Raw genomic sequence first — 23975 nt, forward strand, 5'->3', positions numbered from 1 at the left:
TCCTACTGGTCACATAGGTTAAAAAATTCCCTACGATTTTCTTTGGATCTTAGGGCCAATCTCTTTCATATTCCAGTTTTGCCTTCCTTACCATACTAGTCACTCTCCTGGCCTGTGTCTTATATTCTTCATGCATCTGCTCTTCACCAGTCTCTTTATATCTCTTCCATATCCTCTTTTTCACATGCAGCTCTTGTTTAATATTGTTTGTCATCCACTTTACACCGAATTGTGTCCTCTTGTTCACTCGTGGTATACAACTTAACATTGCTGTTAACAAATATTCCTTCACAATTTCCCTATCACTAATGATATCCTGGCCTTCCAATTCCTCCCTCCATGAAACTTCCCCAAGTTGATGTCTAAGACTATTATAATCACCTGCCTTATAATTCCTCATATGTTCCCGTCTCTTTGATACTCCTGCATGTCTGTTCATCTTCCAAGTCAAAACCACATGGTCACTCTCTCTCCAACTGGTGGGAGAGATGTCATCTCAGTTATTATCAACTCTTCTGATGCTATGACCAAATCCAAAACTCTTGAACCTCTTGTTCCCTCTATTACATGTTGCCTAAGACATTTGTCCTTCAAGAATTCTAGAAATTGCATTCCCTTATTGCTACATGCTTCGTCCTCTCCCCAATTTATACTGCTGTAGTTAAAATCTCCCATAACAATCATTCTTCTTGCACTTGCCAAGCTCAACTGTCTAAACATGTCCCTACCCTCTGTGCTCCTTGGTTTGTAGCAACACCCCACTAAATATCCTGTCTTGCCCATCACTACCTGACACCATATGCTTTCAAAATCATTAGTGTCACTGCCTTCCAAAGCCTCCCCTCTTAGAGGATATAAGTCGTCGTAATTTAAATAATGTTTATATCGCCGAAATGAAGCTTATTAGCTTTTTATATTTAAGTAACTTAATGGTTGCACCTGTTTGGAAACTCATATAACAGAGTATAAGTTCCTTTCGCTATACGCTTTGGTATTAATTTGGTCTAGCTACTCACTGATGAAGCCTCAAAAAAGGCTGAAACCTGTCTGGGTAGTGACCTCCCTCCATAATGCAATAACAGCATACATTTCCTAGGAAATGTGTTTTTTACATTATGGAAAATACCTAAGAATAGCGATCAGAACTTTACCGACTTTGCTGCGAGTTCTCCGGTATTGTACCACGTACTATGGTCACTTGCATTAGCTAACGCTAGAGGTCGCTGATACGTCATAGTTTACTATATTCGGCATGAAACTCTCTGATTCCAATTTTTGAGTGTCTTATTCGGTTTTAAAACAATGTGGAATTTAATATCCCCTTGATTTAAATAATGTTTATATCGCCAAAATGAAGCTTATTAGCTCTTTATATTTAAGTAACTACCCTTTTAAAATTAAAAAAAAAAAAAAAAATCTACTAAACCACATCACTAGATTTAGAGTTAGTGTTTTTTAATCTTTATCTGTTGTGGATTGAATGAGTTTTCCTACATATCTAAACATATCAGAGTACTATTAAAGATGTACATTAGATATATTGTTTGTATGTCAAACTTATTCCACATTTAGCCCAAAAGTTACTTGGAATTAAATATTTCTTCATCAGATATTCGAACTAATCTAGATGTTATATCTACACCAGTAACCAAACGTGGAAAGGTGTGAAGCTGATGTCCCCAGCTCACTTGAAATCTGTAATGCGTGCATGCGCGCACACAATCTTCCAATAATTGTCTGGATATTTTAGCAATTTACAGTTGATACCACTAGGCGAACCCTAATATCGGGTGTGTCCACCTTTTGCTTTCATCACCTCCTGTACTCTTTGAGGGAGGCTTTCCACCAATGTGCTGCAGGCATCAGGTAGAATTTGTCTCCATTCCTCCATCAAAGCAGCACTGAGTTCAGCAACAGATTGAGGATGTATTGCTCTGGACCTCATTCGGTGCTCCAATTGATCCCACAGGTTAGGACCCTGTGCAGGCCAGGACCGTCATTTAACACCCATCTTTTCATACCATTCCATAACAGGTGCATGGGGCATTGCCGTCTTTATAGTAACACTGGTCCGTTTCATAAAAGCTCCACGGTGTAGGCAGCACTGATTATCCAGAATATTAAGGTACTGAGCTGCCTTCATGGAACCACTGACAATGACCAGTGGTCCCACTCCAAACCAGCTGAATGCACCCCATGCCATTACTCCTCCACCACCAAACTTTACCTGTGTACAAACACAATGTGGTAACAAGCAGTCACCAGTCTGCCTCCACACCCAAATTCTGCCATCAGGCTGGAAACAGGTGAACCTTGATTCATTGCTCCAGAGTACTGTTTTCACTTTATTTTTCCAGTTTACACGCTCTTTGTACCATTCCAGATGAGCCGCCTCGTTCATTGTTGTGATGTTCAGTTTGTGTGCTGCTGCACTTCCGTGAAAACCCAGTAAATGGAATTCTTTTCATACAGTATTGGTGCTCACCATGGTGTTAGTGGCACTCTGGAACTCATCACAAAAGGTCTCTGCCAGTTGTCCAGAATATCAAGGTATTGAGCTGCCTTTATGGAACTACGAACAACGACCAGTGATCCCACTCCAAACCATCTGTTTTAACACCCTCCTGTCCCTGTCAGTCATTTTCGGCAGCCGCCCTGGGTGTTTTCCTGCACTAGTGATGTTAGAATGTCTCTTCATTTATTGATCACATCACCAACTTGGATGCTTCAGTTGAGTGGCAATGGCATGTATGGACATGCCACCAGTGTGACAACCAACAATGACACCTCTCTCAAAGTCACTGAGTTCATGTCGTGTTGCCATACCACTTGTATTCAACTGCTATGATGAAATACTGCTTCCTACTATCCGTACATGGTTTTTATGTTATTAACAAACCTGGAATGTTCCATAACTTCCAATTACAAGGTGTCTGGATAATATTGGTAGATAGTGTATATGATGATGTATTTCTAGTCTGGAAGTTATCTTCTTCCCTCAGTCCACAATAGGATCGTTGAATAGATATCAAATTATTTCTCACCAAAATCATCCAGTCAGTCCTTGATTGATACAGCTTTCAACTCTGTAAGTGAATTACCCGTTCAGTTTTTTTTTTTTTTTTAAATTATCTATCCACTTTATCTTAGGTATGCATATTTTGTGAGTTCCTGGAATATATCATTCAAGAACTTGTATTGAAAAGACCATGAGTTCTGCTGATATGACCAAGCCAGATGATTCCTTTGAACTAAAGATACCAAGAAATTATATACTTGGTTTAATCCTTTATCCAAGTGTAAGCAAATAAAGTTTGTACCTGAAGTAACGTCAGGACACTAACACTTCACATCACTGGCCTTAGTATCCTGTAATGCAAAGCACATCTCCTTGCAGACATGTATAATGCTGTGCATTATGGGAAGAGTCACCACCCAGACCGGTTTCGGCCTTTATTGAGGTCTCTTCAGTGGGAGCCAGACCCATAGGTAATACTAAGGTTGAAGTAATGCAGAAGCCATATTTTCATATACGAGTTGCCAAAAGGTGTCACACCTTATTATTAAATTACTCTGGAATGATTCCTTTGAATCTTTGTTATTATCACTTGGACTGGTCAGACGACTGATTCTTTGTCTTACTTCAGACTTTGTAATATGTTTGTTTGCTATCGTTAGTACTCACAGCTATAGTACCTCATTTCAAACGTCAACAACTGCTTACCATGTTCTTTTAAGATGGTCCAAGTTTCACTTCCATATAGAAGTACCGAATTAATTAGCTTGTCAATATTACATAATCTGTTTGTTTATAAACTTATCTGTCCATAGTGGTTTTAGTTTTTGGAATGCTTCTGTTGCTTTTGCAGTTTTTGTTCTTATATCCTGATTTGATCTTCCATCTTTATTAAAGATATTGCATAAGTATTTAAACTGAACAACTTCTTCTATGAGTGAAATCTGAATAGGATTTTTTTCAGTTTCAGCCAAAGCACTTCCTTCTTGGTCAAGAGCACAGGTATTTGTCTTTGTTTTTGATTTTTGGGTGCTTATGGTTAGGCTGTATTATTTGAGGGTATGAGCTAATTTTATGGTCATTTTCTGAAGATGTGATTTGTTTTGTACTAGGAAATCAATATCATCAACAAACTTTAGATGGTTTATTCTTCTTTCTCCTACTGTTACTCCAAATCACTGTTCTCCAAGATTTCATTTACAGCATATTCAAGGATGCAATTAAATAACATTGTTGATAATTTTCATCCTTATCTCATTCAATGCTCCATTGGAAAGGAAGTGTTATAGTTCCACTTGATTTCAGTCATCCTTTCAGATCAGTACAGGGATTCAATCCATTGTGTTATTTTGCTATCTATTCCATAATGTTTCAGAATTTTCCAAATAATGTCATGAAAAATAGAATCCGAGTAGGTGAATAAAATTATTCACATTAGTTTATTGTGTTCTATGTGTTTTTCTCCAATGATATGGATTGGAAATATATGATCAGTTGTACTCCATTGGTTTCTAAATTAAGTTAGAAAGTCTGAAAAATTGTATTCTATTTCTGCTTCAATATATATGAGTAAAATGTCTAAAAAATATTTTGCTTGGATGACTGATGAGGCTAGTCATCCTAAAATTATTGCACTTCAAAAAATAAAAATAATAAAAAATAATATATATATATATATATATATTTTTTTTTTAAATGGGAATAAGAATAACTGTAAGCCAATGTTTTGGAACAGATCTCAGTGTTCAAATCCTGCTGCAAATTTTGGTCTAGAAATATAATTAATGAACATGAATTCTCCATCTTCTCACCTCACATCATCAAAAAATAAAATTTACAATGGAATTGGAAAGAAATAATGAATGACCTTTTCTTGGACATTTTTTAAACCTTTTTACTGGAAGAAGAAAAAGATCTGGACATATTAGTTTTTCAGCATATCCTTAAGAGAGCTGGAGTAGATGATATTCGAACAGAAATGCTCAAAAGTTTCAGAGGTATAAAAGTTTTACATTGGCTATACTGCATAATTTAGAAGGCCTGGTCAGAGGGTTGAATTCCAGATGATTGAAGTAGATCTCTCAGAGTATCATCTATAAAAAAGAAAAATAAAACTGCATGTGAGAATTATGCAGGAATTTCACTATTGAATGATCCAGATAAGATTTATGCAAGTTTGCATTAGAAACAGGTAAGAAAAACTGGAATAGAAGCTAGAACATGCTGGATTCAGGCCAGCTAGAGGTTGTCAGAATCAGATTTTCATTTCAAGACAAATAGTTGAGAAATCATGGGAATATACCAAGGATCTGTACTTGAGTTTTCTAAATCTAGAAAAGGCACGACAAGATGCCGAGTGAAAACGCTATTCAAATTGCTGTAGTTACATGGTGTATAAATGGAACATTATATCAAGTAATATGTACTCTATATTTAAGTTGTTAGTCAGCAGTTAGAATTGAAGAAGGTACAGGAAGATGTTTGATTCATCTGTATGGATCACATTATTTTCAGGCATTAGGCTTGATATCATAATTGGAGATGTTAATCTCATCTCTTTACTTTATGCAGATGATGTTATACTTCTAAATAAATCTACTACAAATCTGCAGGATACCCTGAGGTAGTTGAATCACTTCCATAATAAATCTGGTATGAAAATCAGCAATAAAAAGACAAAGGCCGTGAATATAGGCAAAAAGATTGAAAACATCGACAGCATCTTGAATAGAGAATCTGTAGAACAAGTAAAATATTTCAACTATTTATGCACAATTTTTAGTGAAGATAGCAAATTAAATATGAAAATAGACTACAGATTATTTAGTAGCCAACTGAATAAATTTCTATGGAATAAGAGAGAAATTAGTTAAAACACCAAATGAGTTATATAGAAGACAGTGTTCAAACCATTATATGGATCTTAGAGCTAGGTTAATAAGAAAATGATGGTAAACCACAAATATGAGAGTTCTGAGGAGGATTAGGGGATTGAACAGATATCATCAGTAGAAATGTCATATTAAAAATGAGGATAATAACTAAAAATACTTGACATTGTTAGCATTTGGGAATGTGTTAGCAGAGCTCATCTTAGGTGGCATGGTCACTTAATCAGAATGGGAGAGAAAAGGTTAGAATGACAAGTTTTTTTTTTTTGGCAGGAAAAAAGACCCACTAAAACACCAAGATCTGGGTTTGTTTAATAGCAAAAAGGAACTTAGAAGACAGAAATATAAAATCTTATAATACTGTAATCTTGAGAGAGAACAGATTGTTTTGCAGGAACTCTAATAATATTACTAATTCCCTCCCTGAGGATACATGTCAGGAATTTGATGATCGTTATTTTCTCTATATCAGAACTCTTATTTCTTACATAAATTAGAAGTGTTTGGTATTTTTTTTTTACCCACTGCTACTGGTTGTTCGGTCTTCTGGTTTTGTAAGTTACAGACCTTACAGACATGATTATATGGGGAAACTAGATGAAAATTGTTATGTTAAGGGGTTGATTAAATTCATTTAAAGGCTACATTTACTGTGTCCCTGGAATCAGTTACTAAGGGACATGTCAAAATGATGTGGGATCATGTAGTAAATGACTGGCAATTTACTTGAGAAAATTTTAGGCCTAAAAAAGGTCTGTAGATATTCAATTTTTGAGATTGCAAAGGAAGAATGAATCGCTTTGTATACCTGACTTGGTTTTAGGTCCTGAAGGTCCAAGACTGATGGAACTGAGTTTATTGCCTATTTGATATATCTATCAGATATTAAATCATCAAGCTATAAGAAGCTATTTATGGGTGAACCATTGTAGACAGTTGAGGTTTCAGGCTGTATTTAGATAATAGATCATTATATGGTATTGCATAAGTACTTTGATTACCAGCATGTTTTGACACTAGAGCAAAGCACTGGTTTTATTTTTCATTATCACTTTTATGTGATATGTTTTTTTTTTTTTTTTTTAGATTTATGCTATACCAATGGGAAAAGCGGGGTGGCAAGAGAGACCAAACATTTCATCTTTTTTGTTATAGCTTTAATATGTTTTTATCCTCACTGCACTGGCTGCTAGATAGTAGACTAGACTGAACCCAATAGTAATGTTCAAGCATCTGCATCAATTAGCAAAATGTGCAAACATTGTTCATTGTAGTAAACTCTGATTATGTATGGCTAAGGATTGGGGGGGGTCTTAAACCCTACATGACTTGTAATGTGTAGGTACTTTAAATTGGTCTTAGTAGAGGACATTAAATAATTGCCATACTCATGTTGGTATTCTGTTTATTTTCTGATGATACTTAACAAGTTTGGCTTTCTCTCATTCATTCAAATGTTGCATTTGAAATGCGAATTTACAGCTGCTATGAACATCATCAGTAAAATAGTCTTAGATTCATCTGTGGTTAGTAATGGTATTGCATAATGAAAATGTTGAAAGTTTTTTCACTTGGTTATACTACAAATTAAAGATTCCAAGAAATTATATTCTTTGTTTCATCCTTTATCCATGTGTAAGCAAACAAAGTTTGTGTGTGAGGTCACTTCACAACTGGGCTACTTGTATGTAGAGGCTAATGACTTCTCATCAATTGCCTTATTATCCCATGCAATGATAAGTTGACCCTCCCCATAATGATATGCATTATGGGGAGGACCAACCCAGAGAGGTTTCCACACTTATTGAGGTCTCATCAGTGGGAGCCAGACCCACAAGTGATACCAAGTGTGAAGTGATGCAGAAGTCATATTTCCATATATAAGTCATCAAAAGGTGTCACACCTTATTACTAAAATTATTTTAAATAGTTTTATTTTAGAGAATTATTTTAAATAAACTGAAATAGAGCACATCTTATTACTAAAATTATTTTAGTAATAAGGTGTGATGCCTTTTGACTACTTGTATATGGAAATATGACTCCTGCATTACTTCAACCTTGTTATCACTTCTGGATCTGGCTCCCACTGATGAGACCCCAATAAATTTCGAAACCGGTCTGGGTAGTGGCTCTTCCCATAATGCATTGCATTATGGGATACTAAGGTAATCGATGTGAAGTCATCAGCCTCTATATACATTAGCCCAATGGTAAAGTGACTTCATGTGCAAACTTTGTTTGATTACACTTGGATAAAGGATGAAACCAAGAATATAATTTTTTGGCATCTTTAATTTTTAATCAAAACGTGTTTGCATGAAAGCAGTTATCTCTGTTTTATCATATCATGAGGTCAGAGCTGCTGTTATAAAAGTATTTCAGTTAATATTTAATTTTGCTTAAGACTGTAGATGTTAGATTATATTGTATCTGCAAACAATATACTGGTTTGCCATAATGAGTCGCAAGAGCTGGAAATTTTAAATGACTTTTACCAGAATTTTACCAGATCTCCTTTCGAAATCGCAGTGGACTGTGTTTTATTTTAATTTTATATATTTTAGTGAAACCTGTGTGGTAGCCACAACTATAGAATAACATGCATGCCACAGTAAATAACTTTTTTATTATGTATTTCATCTTGTATCATAAGACATCATCAGTACAATTATCGAACAACAATAGGAATTGAATTCAAAAAACATTAGCACGCATACTTAAATTGGAATTTCTCTATGTATACAGCTGTGTGTTCATGGATTAAAACTACTGAGCAAAATTAAAATTAATTATAAATTAAATTAAAATATAACAGATAAATTATTTAATAGAATTGAGGATAAAAATTTCCTAAACTTTTGGAATAGTGAGACAGTTGTTCCAATTACGATTAGGTCTATGAAGTAAAGCTTCAGCACTTTCTATATATAAAAATTCAAGTTTATATATGGAATGTAGTAGCTTGGGGTTTTACCATAGGATCTGTTATATTTTAATTTAATTAATTTTAATTTTCACAGTAGTTTTAATCCATGATCACTTGACTGTGTATATAGAGGGATTCCAATTTAAGCATGCACATCACTGTTTTTTTTTTTTTTTTAATTCAGTTCCTATTATTGTTCGTTAATTGTACTGATGATATCTAATGATACATAAGGCGAAATATTTACTGTGGCATACGTGTTATTCTATAGTTATAGTACACTGTGTGTCATTCAAAGCTTTTGTTTCAGCTTTTTTTGCTTATTTAGACAAATTCTTCATTTTGGATCTAAACATGAAAATTCTGTTGGTATTGTTATAACCATTCCTGCACATTTTCTGGCTAGTCACAGGGGTCATTACTGGCATGGAATCTAAAATTATATAATAAAAATATTTTTGGGTGATGGCAGTTATTTGAAGGCAACCTGTTTTTTTTTTACTCATCTTGACTTTCATTGCATAATTCAGGTTGAAAGGCTTATATATTGGCTATCATACATAACTATTATTTTTTAGGAAATTAAAATGTATACGAAATATTAATTATAATAACTTTAATTAATACTGCCTGTAGTTTGGCAATATTACATTTACATCATTAGGGATCACAAAGCAATGATATGTGCATGCAGGCACTAATACTGGATAAAGAAGGCTAAAGAAAAGCAACCAAAACTACTTTATTAATATGCTCAGATAATTTCTCATCACAAATGATTCTAGGAACAAATATATCTCCAGTGAAGGACAGTATTAAATAATTGGAGATGTATTTGTTCCTAGAATCATTTGTGATGAGAAATTATCTGAGCATATTAAAAAAGTTGTTTTGTGAGAACTTTCTATTCACACCAGCTTAATTCATTTCCGTTCATCAGCTACTTATTGTCCTTACAGAAACTTAATACTCCAAAAGAAATCCAACAAAGTAGTTGAGGCAATGTGCTGAGTTTGTATGTTGATTTAAAATGTAACTCGATCCAGGCCTGTTGCCTTCTATCATTGTAACTGGACAACCTCAAACATCTACTCCTCCTGCTTCATATGGCCACTGTTTAGGCAACTTGGTTGATGTGAAATTTCTTTCACTCTGGTTTGATAGAATCATACATAGTGTTTTATTCTTCCTCAGAGAACCACTTCAAGATGTTAGACATCCTGTAATAAGAATATGATTCCATATTCTTATTGCACATTTAATTATTGCAAAGTGATTAGCACCACTTGCTGCAATTTTCTATGAAGAATAACTTTTTTTTTTTTTTTTTCACTGATGAGATAATAAATAATTAATGGTATATAAATTTTGATTTGTCATGATTTCTGAGAAACATGGGCCCTGCTCATACCTTGCGGTGGTTTCTTCTTTAAGACTCTCTAAGCGTGGCACATAGGTTTGTATCATACAATGCACTTATGTTTCAACAGTAATAAGTTTATGAAAATATTAATGAGTATTTCAAACAAAAACAAACACTTGATGCAAAATGTTATTGTAACTTTATTTTAGGAGGTACAGTACCAAGTGACCAAAAACTTCCATTATCTAAATCACAGACAGTCACTGTTACATCTTCTAGTCATTCCCAAACTGTACCACCTCGAAATAGTGTCACTTCGCCAGTATCACTGTCATTAAAAGGTTCAATTTCTCCTCAAACATCAGCTGCGTCTACTACTACTACTACTCCACCAAGAATAATCAAATCAGCACAGATTTTGTCATTTTCTGCCAATAAGCTTCCTACAAGGCAGCACTCAATTTCAGCAGTTTATGATTCAACAATTGGTTCTCAAGAAGAAATAGTGGAGAGAGCAAAACAGGTGTGTATTAATTTTGTGCCTATTATGTGTTTTAAACTTTTAAATTACATTAACTATGGTATGTAACTTTGGGACATTAATTTATTTAAGCTTGATATTATTCTGATATGCAAAGAGGATGTCTTATAACATTTTTACATGTTTTCATATATACAAATAAACAGTCCATTTAAGTAAGAAGTTGTGTACTTTATTTCATCCTTGGAAGATCTATATCCTCTAGGTAATTTGATATCCATATTTGAATGTGGTTTGAAAGCTTTTTTTTTTTTTTTTTTTCTCACCTTGAGAATGTGGGTGGGAGCACTGCACCACACTGATGAGAGAAAACTAATGATGGCAGATAAAAATGAGACTTCCCCAGTTTTTTGACAAAGAAAGATGTAGTCATTCAGTTTTAAATTAGGTCAATGTGGTAGAACTTTGGCATGCTCTTTGAGTAGGCATTTAAATTTGAAGTGGCATTGATGGAATTGGTGAGTTCTCTACCAGAATCTTCTGGTAGAGAACTCGCATTATTAGTGATACATGATTGCTGTTCTTGTAATATATTTTTCACAGAGCACAAGTTTGTTCAAAGTAAAAGAGATGCAGTCATAAATAACATGGTATTTATATGCCTGGAAGAGATAGATCAACGATTGTTTATTCTTAAATGAAGGCAGCCACGAGGATAGTCTATTGGTAAGACAAAAATGTACCATTATATTCTACTTTTTGAGAATTTTCGAAATTAGTTTGGAAATACCTGAAATATACTGGTTCTGAGTTCCTTGGAAGCAAGTTTGTAGAGCCAAAAATGTATTCTTTTGCATGCTGCATTGGAAGTTAAGGTGTAATTTGAAAATCTATAGCTTAGAAAAATTAAAATTCATAATTTGATTATTTCAGAATTGTGGCTTAACTGACATTCTTCATGTAAAATTACATGACATTAATTATACTGTCAGTAGAGACTGAACAAGATAAAAGATTAAGGAGAGTGTTATTCCTCTCAGAAGATATTTAGGCTATGTGCAATGATGATATAGTTCAAAAGCAGTTGATTAAAATGCTCTAAATAGATTACTGATGCCTACTTTTCTGCAATGTCTCACACATAAATAATAGTATTAAGATTTTTTGAATACTAGACTTTGAATGAACAGCAGAGCTTAAAAAGCAAACTAATATAAACATGTTTGTGTTAAACTCCCAAAGATATGGGAAACTGTAATTATAAGACTTGCTTACCTGTTAAGGCTGCCTATCACCACCATTTGTAGGACTTCAGGTTTTCATTTCTACTTGGTTTCTGTGTTGCTTACATGCTCATTACATTTCTTATATTGTGTTCGTGATAATGTCTCTGTGACAGAAATAAAATATTAATCATTAGTAACTCATTGTTTATTTTCTATCTCTTCTTCATATCCCTGATCTTGTACCATCAAGGGTGTACAGGATACTATTATAGCACAGGTGAAAATTTTGTTATTAATTTTTAATGATAATTTTTTTCCTAAATTATTCTGATACTTGTCAGGATTCCAACTGGCAGATCTGTTTCAGTATTCTAAGACACTTCTCTGACTGCATCAGTCTGTGTAGATCTCAGTCCTCGCTGAGTTATTTACCTGCCATCCTGGCAGCAAAAAGGCATATTTTAATAAGTGTTACTCTCTCTCATTCTGTTTAAGGGACCATACTCTTTGATGTTAAGTTTATTCACACATATCCTAAATGCTAATAATGTCAAGTTCCTTTTCCTTCCTCATTTTTTCGTTTTGAATATGATTCTGTCATTGATGGCATTTGTTCATGTCTTTTTAGAATTTTCACTTCTCTGTTATCTTAGTGTTTAAATTACTTTTATTTCTAATCTAACATCAGTTAAGTTGCTAAATGTTGCTAGTGTTTTGAGGCATTTCTCTTATTCTGTATAAATTTATTTTATTGGTAGTTATGTATATGCTGTCTTTGTCCACTTTTCACCTTCACCAAAAATTGTACCAAAATATTTTACTCGTTGTGGAGGATCTCCATTCAGGATGCAGTTGAAATTTCCATATTCCACCCTGTTTTCATAATCTTTGCCGTTTGTTGATGAATTTTATGTAGCATTTCTTACAGAAGTTAGTTAGTTTAGGAATCCTGTTGACTTGTGCTGGATTTATTTAAGAGTCTAACATCGTCAGCATAAAGTAAAGCTCCCGAGATCATCAACTCCGGTTTTGAATTAGATTTAGTGTTATTTTTATTTGTGATGTGATCTATATACACTGCTTGAAAAGAAGTCAACACACACCATAGTGTAAGAAAAAAACAACCATGCCACCCACCTTAATAAGATGTACACCCACCTTTTGCTGTGACGACAGCAGCAGTCCTATGGGCATACTTTCCAAAAGCATACAATAGCAATCAATGGTAATTTTGGGCCATTCTTCCTGTAGGCACATAATGAGGTTCTGGATTATTATGGGGTGGATGTTTCTTGACCTCACCCAATGCTCTAGTTTATCCTACAATGTTCAGTAGGGGTTGAGATCAGGATTCTGTGGAGGCCAGTCAAGTATGGTGACATTCATTCCCACAAATCATGCATTTACAGCAGCAGCCTTCTGACATGATTCATTGTTTTGCTGAAAGAGACAATGGTCATTTCCATAGACATGCCACAAAGTAGGAAGCATTGTATTGTCCAGAATGTTCAGATACCTCTAGGAGTTCAACATTCATTGCACTACAAACAGATGTCTGAGGCTAAAGCAGGATAAATAGACTCCATAACACTGCCACCTCTGAATTTCATAGTTGGGGTTATGCACTCTGGTAAGAGATATTCACCAGGCATCTGGCACACACTCATACTCTTCCATCTGCTTGGTGGATGGTGTAGTGTGATTCGTCACTCCATAACATGGCTTTCCAGTCTTCCATATCCCACTGTACATACTCTTTGCACCACTGAATGTTGTGTGGAAACTCAGTTCTGAATGTTTTTGTGCAGATTCATGTTCCAGTTGATGCCAGGAACTTGTGCATTCAACATGTTGGCCAACAAATGGTGGTTTTTACATGTTGTTCTTTGTAGTTGACTCCCCGCATGCTTTCATCTCAGTATGGTATCGCCGATTGTTGACCTGAAATGGCCAAATTTGTCAACAGTTTGCCAAACAGATAGGCCTGCAACATGACATCCTATTACAACGTCTCTTTTAAATTCCATCAGATTTCCTTTTCACAGCCATTTCCCTAGGACACAGGTGTACTGACTTGGGAGCATCATATTCCTCCAATTTATACTGGCTACAAACACGTAACAGAAATGAAGAACTAAGATCCTGAGGCATAACTTTGCCTTTACCAGTTATGAACCCAAGATGATCAACAAAATTCTTAATACACCTCCAACAGCTCCTTTACTTTTTAACAAGATTTTAAGAATGCAATCATACACCTGAGTTTATTCACCTGCTGTAGATGCAGGGTTGAGTTCTGTGTTGGATATGCCTGGTTGATGGTTTGTTGCACAATGGACACATTAATCGGCAATCTCTTCTTCATCTATCACCCACATGCCATCTGAATTAAGGTGAGTTATTCTTTCATATTAATTCTTTTCTTACTTGAAAGATACGAACAGAATTGTTTGGGTTGTCTTTAGCTGGCAGAGCCCATTTGTTTTCATGTTCACAGTTGCTTTCTGTACAGTAATTGTAACTCTTCTGGCCTGTTCCATGCAATTTTCATAACTGGCATCATCTTTATGTATGTAGTATTTATCCACATCATCATCTTCTGAAGTATCCCTTCCTCAATAGTATTGTGCATTCATTTCACTACCATCTTGTTTATTCTTTGAACTCTAGGGACACATTAGTATATATATATTTTTCCTTTATGAGAAGAGTGAATGAAGGAATCTGAATTTTGATATTCAGCCAATCTTGTGCAAATCAAGCTCAGAGTACACAAATTTTATCCTTATCCATATTAAATCAGATTCTGTGATCGTTTTCTGCTACTTTCAGAGACAGGCATGAGCTTTTCTTGTTTTTGATTGAGAGAAACAGGGATACTTTAGTGTTAAACAGCAAAATGTGCAGATGAGGCATTTGTTGAACTGAAACTTTCGACCATGAAAGAGGTAGAAATTATTTTTGACAGGTAGTCATGTGACTGGAACAATTTTTGAAATTTTATGTTAAAAAAAAGGGAAGGGGAAGAAATAGTTCTTGATTTATTAATAGGTTTAATTCATGAAAAGATTTTCTAAGAATAATTGGACTAGGTTCTTGCAGACTCTCTCTCTGTTACTGAGAACAGTTGGAGTTCAGTATATAGTTATTGCTAACTATATGCTGAACTGTAATTACAAATAATAATATAATTTATTGTTATTCAAGTATATTTGGTTTTTATTGTTTAAATCTTTTTGGGAAAACTGAAGGAGAACTTATCTTTATTTTGCTATTGGTCAGTAAAAAAAATCAAAAATAAAATGGAAATCAATGTTTCTCTTACCACCCAGTGCAAAATGGGAATAATTACAATATAAAAAAAATGTAAATATAAAATTACTAATTATATGAAGAGCCAAAGGCTTCAATTCGGCGACATGAACTTATTTAAGTTAAGGGATATTACATCCCATATTGTTTCTTAGCCAAATAAGAAACTCAAAGAGTTTCATGCCAAATATAGAAACTATATAAAGTTCGGCGATTCCAAGCATAAGCAAATACCTGGATAGTGCAGCACCTGACCCATTTAGTAGTACAAGCTGAGGCAACTCATAGTAAGGGTGGAGCAGGCTCCGATCACTATTCTTGGTATTTACCCATAATGTGAACTTAGCTCCTTCTCTCATAATGTAGAACAGTAATACAGCTCCTAGGAGCTAAGTTCACATTATGGGTAAATACCAAGAATAGTGATCAGAGCTTGCTCCACCCTTACTATGAGTTGCCTCAGCTTGCACTACCAAATGGGTCAGATGCTGCACTATCCAGGTATTTGCTTACGCTTGGAATTGCCAAACTTTATATAGTTTTTATATTCGGCATGAAACTCTTTGAGTTTCTTATTCGGCTAAGAAACAATATGGGATGTAATATCCCTTAACTTAAGTAAATATAAAATATTTTATATTTTAAATAAATATGAAAATGTACCTTTACGGATTCCCTTTATTATTATGATTATATATTATCTCCAAAGTGTTTTAACTCAAAGGCAAACCAAGCTAGTAGCATTTGCACTAAGCTTAATTAGGAAAAGTTTATCTGCATACATTAATTCCATCTTCTTGTTTGTGTTAAGATCAATTTACCTGAGAAGAAAACAGGCTATCTTGGAGACCTGCTAACTTACCTTCAGTTTAAAAAGCCGTAATAAAGGTTCTTTGATTCCTAGACAGGATTCAAACTCTGGTCTTTTGTTGTGTGTCGAGCCCTTCTGCAGTGAGTGTATGGGCTCACTGGGGAATCACACCATCTATTGCTGCTAATCATATTTTTGTCTTAATTAGTTTTAATGGAACATGTCTACTAGACATTTAAAAACTTTCATGACTTATACATGTAACAAAAAATATAGAATTTTATTCAAAAACTCCATTATATTTCATCCAATGTTATGTGGATATCACCAGGGAGATCAAGTGTTATATTCAAAACATCCCAATAATGAGTCATAAATCATATGAATGTTAAGTTATAAAGTCACTATGCATGGTCATACTAGCTTGCATCTCAGTTGAATCTAAAGTATATGATTGCACCATTAGAGGTCAAAGGAACAATTGTAAAAGTTGCATAGATAAAAAAAAAAAAAAATTATTAAGGGAAAAAAAATTTATGAACATTTAATAGTGATCGCTTCCCAAAACTTAGAGATTGGCATGCGGTCTTAAGTGACTGAAGTCCGGACGATTTCATGTTTCAAGGAAGTGATGATTAAATTTGAACTTGCTGGAATGAAGAAGTTTTGTTTGCTTCCAAAGAGCACTGTGCATAGTATGAATAGCATGAGAAGCAAAGCCAGACTTACCGGATTCTAAAGACACAATATAGTTTTGATGTTCTTTGATTCTAATCAAGCCAGAACAGCCAGTCTATCCGAAATGATAAAGATGACATGAGCAGGATACCTGACAGACACCTGGTAAAGAAAGAGGTGAATATGTATCCTTTATGAATGGTACGAAGGTACTTCATATGTACAATGGTACTTCAAACCTAACTGGTTTGAAGGAAGTTCATAGATTGAATTTGCAAAGAATCCATGCTATTTGTTTAGAGGCCCCTTTAAGGTAGGATATTGAAATTCTTCTCACATCGGATTGTAATTTAGTAGAAGGGAGGATAATTATCAATAATTTATCAAATAGTAGTTTTATTGTACCAATTACACATTATATTGCTTTTGATTTTATTCAGTTCATCTAACAAAAGGGATTCAGATAAGCTGATTGTATGAACTCGATGTACAAGACTCTTGATATAGTGCCTTTGACATTATATTATACAGTATGGTAGGGGAAAAAAGTGCTGAATAACTACAATGGTATATGTTATGAAGTAAATGGATTTGTTAACAAAGAAATACATGTTTACACATGATATATACATCCATGACTATTGGTGGAATCTTGATCAAATAAAGTGCTAATGACGATAGATTACATGCTTGAAATGGGCACCTTGCCTTCAAGATGGATTTCATATTGCATGTTCTCTGTCATCTTGGAGTTGGGATATCTGCTGGACATATCGTGTAATTTTATCCCTTAATTCATCGAGGTTTGAATTTGGGTCATGGGGGAATACCCATTCCTGCAACATACCCCAAACAAAGGCATAAAATGATGTGAGATGAGGAGAATGTGGCGGGTATGGGAATTCTGTGAACTTCAAAATGAGTTCTGGCTCTAGAATCATGTGCTGTGTGACACGTTGTTTCATCTTGTTGCTATAGCTGTGCATGAAATAGAATGTTTTTTGCACAGCACATCTTATCCACATCCTAGGTGAATGGAACCAGCACCTTCTTGATGTAGCAGTTGCATTTCAAGGTAACAGTTACACCACCATCTTCAATGAAGTAGGACCCAATTATGCCATGGCCAGAAACCACATATCATGCATGATTTTCTCACTTTGAAGAGGTGTCACATGGACAAATTCAGGTCTCAAGAAATTTATTCTACCAACTCCGTATGAATGAAAATAATGCTCAGCAATAAACGTCTTCTCTTCCAATGTCAACACCATTGCTAAAGCTAAATGTAATGGCATAGACTCTATATGTGTGCTTCCATTAATGTAGATGCAGTCAAACTGCATATCTCTTAGCACATGTACTGAATGGGATTTTTTGTACCATACCATATTTCCTCAGCCTCATATAATATAGAATTTTATTCAATAAGTATTATATATGGTTTTGTTTTGTCAGTGGTATATTTCAGTCTGGTTTCACACTGTCAGAATTATGGACAGTGTGAAACTTCTAGAGAAAATAAACTCCTTGTACTTCTGTATCGAATTCACTATTGAACATTAATCCAATAACCATCTGCTCTTTTTTTTTTGGATACCTTAATAATTTGAAATTCCACAGATCATGGCAGATACATTCACTTGTTCTTTCTCCATCATTCTTCACAGAAGATAAGTATTATCGAGAGTCTTGTACATAAAGCTCATATGATCTGCTCTTTTGATTCCCTTTTGTTAGATTCCATTTCTAAATTAAACATTTAAAGGAGACTATTTTAACCATTAATTGCAAAATAAAAAGTATTCTTTTACTAAAAGCATTTTCCTGTGTGTTTGTGTGTGCATACACACACATTTTGTATCTTCCTTTACTTTCTAGGAAGCTTATGTGATGCAGAGGATATCAGAACTTCGAAAAGAAGGACTGTGGTCAATGAAGCGTTTGCCGAAAATTCAAGAACCACCCCGTAGCAAGGCACACTGGGACTATTTATTGGAAGAAATGGTATGGCTAGCTACAGATTTTGCACAAGAACGAAAATGGAAGAAAGCTGCAGCAAAGAAGGTTTTTATTTTCATTTTTGAATTTGAAATATCATAAATATATGTATGATGTGCATGTTATTTGCAAAATTTGTGAGTCTTCATAAATCCTCAGAATTCATAAATATCATGGATTTTTTATGAATTCATCTATGTTATCTGAGATCAGTCTTATTTACCTTCTTTTTCTTCTCTCTTCCATCATCTATGTGGATGATGATGAGGCCGAATGAACTCTTTCCACTTCTGTCTGTCCCGGGCGAGTCTGAACAATTCTGTCCGGTTTGGTGTCGCTTGTTGTGATTTGGTTTTCAGGTCCTCTTTTAATTTGTCTATCTATCTAATTCTGGGCTGTCCTTTGGATCTTTTACCTTCCATCGTATTCAGGGCTTTAGATGGTAGTCTTTCTGTTCCCATTCTGGTCACATGGCCAAACCATCGCAGTCTTCTTGCTTGGATTTTGTCTATTATTGTTATTTCTTGTTTTAGTCGTTTCGTTATGTCTTCGTTTCTTAGTCGATCCAGCAGAGATACTCCAAGTAATCTTCTTAGCCAGCCCATTTCAGTAACTAATAATTTTTTCTCTTCACCCTTTTTGAGATTCCAGCATTTACTTCCATAGAGGAGTATTGGGAGGACCATTGTTTCATAGATTCTTACTTTAGTTACTTTGATGTCTCTTGACTTCCATATTTTATTAAGTCGTCCAAAAGTTTGGGATGCTTGACTGATTTGTCTGTTTATATAACTTTTATAATTTCACCATTGTACTCAATAACTCCTCCAAGGTAGGTGATGTTTTCTACCTGTTCTAGATTCTTACTATCAATTTCAATTTTCAGATTGGTGCTTCTTTTTCATATTTGCATAATTTTTGTTTTGTCTATATTTATGTTTAATCCAGATTTTATACACTCCTCCTTTATTTTATCAGAAATTCGCTGTAGATTTTCTTCTGTGCTTGCAAGTAATGCAATGTCGTCTGAAATTTTAAATTTGTCACATTTTCCCCATATATTTTGATTCCGGAGTCTTCATTGTTTAAGGCCTTATTGGTTGCTTCTTCCAGTGTAAGATTGAACAGGTCTGGTGACAGATTGCATCCCTGTCTTACTCTGCTCTCTGTGTGGAACTATTTGGTTAAGGTGTCCTCCACTCGTACTGCACTTTTAGATTTCTCATACAGATTCTTTATTATTCTTATGGTTTTGTTGGAATTCCAAATTCTTCCATTTTCCATAGTTCTCTTCTACAGATTGAATCAAATGCCTGATGAAAGTCTATGAAATTTATGTAGCAACTTGGGTTGTACTCTAGTGTCTTTTCTATTAGCTGTTTTAAGGTGAATAGTTCATCAATTGTGCTTCGCCCTGATCTGAAACCAGCTTGTTCTTCTCCTAGTTCCAGTTCCATATATGGCTTAATTTGTTTTTGGAGTACTTTCGTAAAAACCTTATTTGGAATACTGAGGAGGCTAATGCCTCTGTAATTAATGCATTCTGTTTTATCTCCTTTTTTGTATATAGGAGTTATGACTGATTTGGTCCAATCAGTAGGCACTGCTTTGTTTTGGTAGATCCTTTCAAATAATGTTTTTAATGGTTCCAAAAGTTGTTCGTTTCCTGTTTTTAAGAATTCTGCATGTATTTGATCAATGCCGGATGCTTTCCTAGTTTTGAGTTTTTCTATGCTGTGTGCTATTATTTCTTTGGTAAAGGTATTTGTTTCCTCCTCCATTTCAGTGGCTGGAATCGTAATATCCTGGGAGCTGTTTTTATTATATAAATCTTTGAAGTATTCTACCCATCTGGCCATTCTTTTTGTTTTACTTTCAATTAGTTGTCCCTCTTTGTTTTTGATCATTAGAATTTTTGTTGTCCGTGTCTTACTAATTTGGTCTATTTGTTTATATAATCCATGAAGGTTATTTTCTTTTGATAGCTTTTCTGCCATTTTGCATTTTTCTTCTAACCAGTTATGCTTGTCTCTTTTAACCAGTGTTCTGATTTCTCAGGTTAATCTATTATATTCATTTCTGTTATAGTTCTGTTTTAGTTTCATGCTTTTCCTTTGATCACTTAACCTTTTTACTTTCTCTTTCTGTGTAACCTATTGTTTTTTTCTGCCGAATTTAATATTATTTCCTTTAATTTGCACCAATGTTCTTCGATGTTTATATTCTGTTTTGGTAGTTCCTTCAGGTTTTTATTTAGTTGATATTATCTTAGAATATTGTTGTCTTGTAGTTTTTTTGCATTCAGTCTCCTTTTGACTCTAAAAGTGCTTCCAGATTTTAACTTTATTGTTAGGTTTTGCTAATACTAGCTTATGGTCTGATCCACAATCTGCAGAGAAGGATCTGCAGTTTAGGATACTTGATTTCCATCTTTGGTTTACAATGATATGGTCTTTTTTAAATAACGAAACCTGTGGTGCGATCATAATTAAAAGAAACATGTATTAACCACAGTGAAAATTATTTAATTGTAAATATTTCATCCTAAGTATCTTAGGACATCATCAGTACAATAGTTTAAAACAATAATAAGAATAACAATAACATACCGTTAGGGCGCATGATTACAATAGAATCTCATGAAATGTGCATAACGTGTTACAGAAGTAAAAAAATAAAATAAAATAAATAAATAAATAAATAAATAAATATTTAAAAAAAAAAAATTATTTAACACAATTTTGTATGACAATTTCCCATACTTTAGGAATAGTAGGAACGTTGTTGCTGTTTAAGTTTGGTCTGTGTAGTAGGGTTTCAGAACTTTCTTTGTATAAACGTTCATGTTTATATAAATATCTATGTAAAAGTTTAGATTTTTCCCAATGGATCCTGTGGTTTGGATTTTCAATTCCGTGTTGAGAGAGGCCAGATTTCCGTGGTTTAAAAAGACGAATGTGGTCTTGATGTTCCGAGATGCGTTTCTGAACAGGCCTAACCTGTCTGTCCAAAGTAAGACAATTTGCATGAGCATAGAATCTCATAAACGCCAGGCAACATCAAAGGTGAGAGTTTGTCCTTAGGAGAAGGTAACAAGTTGTAAATTTGGTTGATAGGATAAGAAATACAATTTTGCCACTATTTACAAACCTATCAACCAAATTTACAACTAAAATGCTGCTAACTGCATCAGCCTTCTTATATCCTAGGCACCTTCTGGTCTATTTAATGCCATTTTTACTTTTTATATTTGGTTTACTTTAATTTTTAATGTAAATCTCTTTTCCATTTTCACATTGTATCATATTGTGAATAAACTATGATGATTTGGTTTATTAGTCTTTAACTTTTGTTCTCTTTAAATGACCACACTAACATAAATTTATTTTTTCTTCATATTGTTGATGTGTAGACTATTTGCACCCATAGTTTTTTCAGAACTCTCATATCTGTAGTCTGCACTTACTCATGAATTGTTTTATTTCTAAACAGTTTATCAGATCTCTAAATTAAAATTAGCTTAAACATGTATATGAAAACACATATGGTATTGTTTCTTACTTTCTGAGTACTTTGGCTAATTTTTCCCTTGTCCATGTATATTTATTCTTCTGACATCTTATTATCAGCTTTTCTTATTCTATTATCTACTTCCATTTCCCATTAAAGCCTAATTAGTTGAAATCTGTAACCTATTTAGATGACTTTTTTTTCTTGCTTGTTTCCATACCGTCTCTCTCTCTCTCTTTTATCATTAATAATGCCATTCGTTATTATTAGACCTTAGAGCAGTACCGGCAGAAAACATGGCGGCGACTTTGTCATTCCATGATTTTAATTTAGACTTCAGTCGTTTCATTAAGTGTGAGGTGTGCTATATGTATTCTTTCAATTACATAAATGATTTGTGGATGGAAGGAGGGTGTGTGTGCGAAGTGCGACCTGAACGAGGAATTGATGAATGCAAATATGAAATTGATGACAGAAAGTGTTAGTAGCAAGAATGTCGCGGGGAAAATGAGTGCACGTGTGAAAGAGAGGCGAAAGAATGTTACAAAATCAGTAAAAAAGAAAACGAGTAATATAAAATCCGTAACGGATGTTAAAAAGGACTAAAGTGAGGCGAGAATGGCAGAAGGAAACGAAAATGAGAGAACGAATGAAACTGGAAACAACGTGATGCAGGAATCGAATGTGGTGGGAGTGGTTGAAGGAAATGAAATTGAGAGAATGAAGGAAACTGGAAATGGCATGATGAAGGAATCGAAAGTGGAAAAAATCGAAAGAATGAATGATAGCGAAAGTTGGATGCATGTTGGACCGATAGTACGGAAGCACAGAAGGATGAGTGAAAGTGAGAAGAGGGGGTCGAGCGTTAGAAAATTAGGAAGATTGAATGATAGAGAGAATTCAGTGCCAACTCAAACTATGATTATGAGTCGAAGAGAAAATGATATAAGGGCTAGGGCGTACCCCTTAAGCGACGCGCAGCCACATCGCCCTACAGCTGTGAGAAGTGGACGAGGGCTACCGCATCAAGGGCGGGTGCGGTTAAAGAAGCGAGCCCAGCAGGTGGAGAGGATGTTGCGAGTGGGAACACTGAATTGTTGGAAGCATGACTGGAAGGGGAAGAGAGGTGGCAGACATGATGAGGAAGAGGAAGTTGGACATTTTATGTGTGCAGGAGACAAGGTGGAAAGGGGGAAAGGCAAAGGAACTGGGAGATGGATATAAATTGTTCTACTCTGGAGCGAATAACGAGGGAAGAAATGGTGTAGGAATTGTGGTGTGTGGCAGAATGAAGGGTGAAGTACTGGACGTGGGTAGAAGGAACAACAGGATCATGCGAATGAAATTGGGTCTTGGAGAAGAGCGGGTGGTCGTATTATGTGTATATGCCCCGCAAGTTGGTTGTACAGCAGAGGAAAAAGATGAGTTCTGGAACGTGTTAGATGAAGAAATGAGGGAATTGGAAGAAAATGAGATGGTGATTGTCGGAGGAGACTTGAACGGGCACATAGGAAGACAGAATAGAGACTGTGAAAGGGTGCATGGTGGCCACGGAGTGGGAATGATGAACCAGGAAGGAGAGAGGGTTGTGGACTTTGCAGTAGCATTTGATCTGGCAATTGTGAACTCGTTTTTCTTCAAGAGGGAAGAACATTTGATAACATTTAGAAGTGGTAACAACAGCTCACAAATTGACTACATTTTGACTAGAAAAAAACATCTTAAGGTTGTGACAAATTGTAAGGTAATTCCAACAG

General features: G+C 34.8%; 1 protein-coding gene across 1 annotated transcript in view; it reads left to right on the top strand.

Moving 5' to 3' along the window:
• Positions 1–23975, top strand: part of LOC150108900 (chromatin remodeling protein domino-like) — a 731915-nt gene that overhangs the window by 87279 nt on the left and 620661 nt on the right. Inside the window, exons 5-6 of the mRNA XM_090410792.1 lie at positions 10409–10722; positions 18589–18774. Coding sequence (XP_090266918.1) covers positions 10409–10722; positions 18589–18774 — 500 coding nt within the window. The remainder of the gene's footprint in view (positions 1–10408; positions 10723–18588; positions 18775–23975) is intronic.

The sequence above is a fragment of the Typopeltis vanoorti genome, chromosome 2 (genome assembly GCF_054136105.1).
Source record: "Typopeltis vanoorti isolate ZY-2024b chromosome 2, IOZ_Tvanoo_1.0, whole genome shotgun sequence".
NCBI lineage: Eukaryota > Metazoa > Arthropoda > Arachnida > Uropygi > Thelyphonidae > Typopeltis > Typopeltis vanoorti.